This window comes from Oratosquilla oratoria, chromosome 32 (assembly GCF_046742065.1).
Source record: "Oratosquilla oratoria isolate Oo_2021 chromosome 32, ASM4674206v1, whole genome shotgun sequence".
NCBI classification, from domain to species: Eukaryota; Metazoa; Arthropoda; class Malacostraca; order Stomatopoda; family Squillidae; genus Oratosquilla; species Oratosquilla oratoria.
The window spans coordinates 7,529,441-7,531,940 of record NC_134808.1 but is presented as its reverse complement, the minus strand read 5'-3'; the positions used below and the strand labels follow the sequence as shown (position 1 = coordinate 7,531,940).

General features: G+C 45.0%; 1 protein-coding gene across 1 annotated transcript in view; it reads left to right on the top strand.

Annotated features, from left to right (window-relative positions):
• The window catches only part of LOC143041748 (uncharacterized), a 5,771-nt gene that overhangs the window by 2,221 nt on the left and 1,050 nt on the right, over window positions 1-2,500 (top strand). The window contains exon 2 of the mRNA XM_076213770.1: window positions 2,430-2,500. This exon is cut by the window's right edge and continues 1,050 nt beyond it. Within this exon, the coding sequence (XP_076069885.1) occupies window positions 2,430-2,500 (71 nt within the window). The remainder of the gene's footprint in view (window positions 1-2,429) is intronic.

The following is a 2,500-nucleotide window of genomic DNA, read 5'->3' as shown; positions in this document are numbered from 1 at the left end:
CAAAAGAGAGCGTGCAAGATCATCTTGGGCGTGGAGTACAGCGGTTACGACCACGCTCTTACCACCCTTACTCTATCTAGGGTGTCTCAGAGGCACGGTGAGGCACTAAAGAAATTTGGGGAAAGCATGCTTTCCCACCCTAGACACATTCACTTCCTCCCTCCCGACGCTCCACCACCTCGCCACGCCACCAGGCATAGAAATAGGCTCGTACCGATCAAAGCGCCAAGGACTGACCGCTACAAAAACAGTGCCATCCCATCCATTGTGCACATAATCAACTCAATGTAAACTTGTACCGTGTATATACTCTAAGTTTTGATATATCTAATCATCTTTTGAATTGTATTATTGTCAGTGTATTACTGCTATTGAAATAAACCTTTTATTATTATTATTACACACACACACACACACACACACACACACACACACACACACACACACACACACACACACACACACACACACACACACACACACACACACACACACACACACACACACACACACACACACACACACACACACACACACGCATACACACACGACTCGATGGCGCAGTGGTAGCATTCGTGGCCGCCACTACAGCGGCCCGGGTTCGAATCCCGCCCAAGGCTGAAATAGTTTAACATCGCTGCGCTGCGAGTCGTTACCCCAGCTCTCGTGGGTGGGGAGTTGGGTATGTGTGTGTGTGTGTAAAATCACAGCATTACCCATGGATTGGTCATATATGAGCTCTGAGCTCTCTTCCGAGAGGGTAATAGCTGTTGATCACGGTTCCAACACATGATCCAAGACCATGGTGAATCATGGTGAATCACACACACACACACACACACACACACACACACACACACACACACACACACACACACACACACACACACACACACACACACACACACACACACACACACACACACACACACACACACACACACACACACACACACATGCCATATATAGTTATATCTAAATGAATCACGGTGGAATGTAAATAAACAGAAAGATAGACATAGACTTTATCCCATGAGGAAACAGAATGAAAAGATCGTGTTAGTGTGATGTTGGTGTGGCGTTAGTGTGACGTTAGTGTGATGATAGTGTGATGTCACCTCCCGAACTCTAGGCCTCAGAACTGTGTCCCATGTAACTACCTCAACGGGAAGGCTAAATGCCGCACTTTTAAACCTTTGGCCAGCCCTGGCGAATTCTTTCCACGATTAGAAATTCAATTTTTTTTTTTACTAAATTCACTGACTATACGTATAGAAATCACCAGTAGACTTTATACATAAGCCAGAGAGCTCCTGCCTTTCCTTCCTCCTTCCTTCCCTCCCTCCCTCCCTACCTACCTACCTACTCCATATCTCCCTCCCTCCCTCCCTACCTACTTACTTTCCTACCTACATAGTTACCCATCTACCCACCTATCTACCTAACCCCCTCCCTCCCTCCCTACCTACCTACCTACTCTATATTTCCCTCCCTCCCCCCCTACCTACCTACACCCTATCTACCTCCCTCCCTACCTTCCACCCTACCTCCCTCCCTTCCTCCCTTCCGTTCCTCCCTTATTTCCTCTCTACCTACTACCTCCCTCCCTACCTCCCTAACTACCTCCTCTCACTCCGCCTCTCCCTCCCTACCTGCCTTCCTCCCTCAACTTGTTATTCAGGATCCTCTTTGGTTTTTCTAAATAATGATATTGTGTTTTGGAGTCATAAATATCCACAAGTATACTAATTACTCCCTGATTGGAAGTGATTGCGTGGAGATACTCGGAAACCAATCATGAATCTCTCCATATACCTTCCACCAATCACATGCGTTGGTGAAAAGGAAAAGGGGAGGAGCCTCTTTGCCACATTAAATAAAACAGAGCTGAGACATTTGTGCATGTTGAGAATAAAGACCTTTCGTATAGACAACCGCTTCATAGGACCAAAACGTTTATAAATAAAACATCTCTGAATCAGTTAAGTCCTACAATGATGAAACGCTTATTACACTAGGACGCTGGTTACAGTGTGTTCAAAATCATGTTGACACTGAGTAGAGTCCCGTTAGTTATCCATTGAATCTAATCTACGTGGTGGGTTATTTGATTTTCTCATTTGTATTCAAGTCTTTGGAATACTATTTGGGTAATGATACCGTAGTAACGATAAACAACAATACACTTTGAATATAAGAGGTATCCTTGACCTGAATAAGGTCAACTGGCGGCTGTAGTGAATGGGTTAGTCTAAATTTACTCATGTGTGTTAATTCCAGGTCCACGTTAAGCCGAATAAGATCACTCGGTGGCAACCAGATTAGAGTTTATACGTCGTACATGGCACAGGGGAAACTGGTAACTGAATATTTTGGGCTCGAATCCCCAAGGTAATGAGGTATTATTTGATTAAGAATTCTCTTTGTAGGTGTTACTTGTCCTCTGCCTCAGTGGTGCTCTAGCACGACCAAAGGACATCATCAACTTCGAGTTGGACCA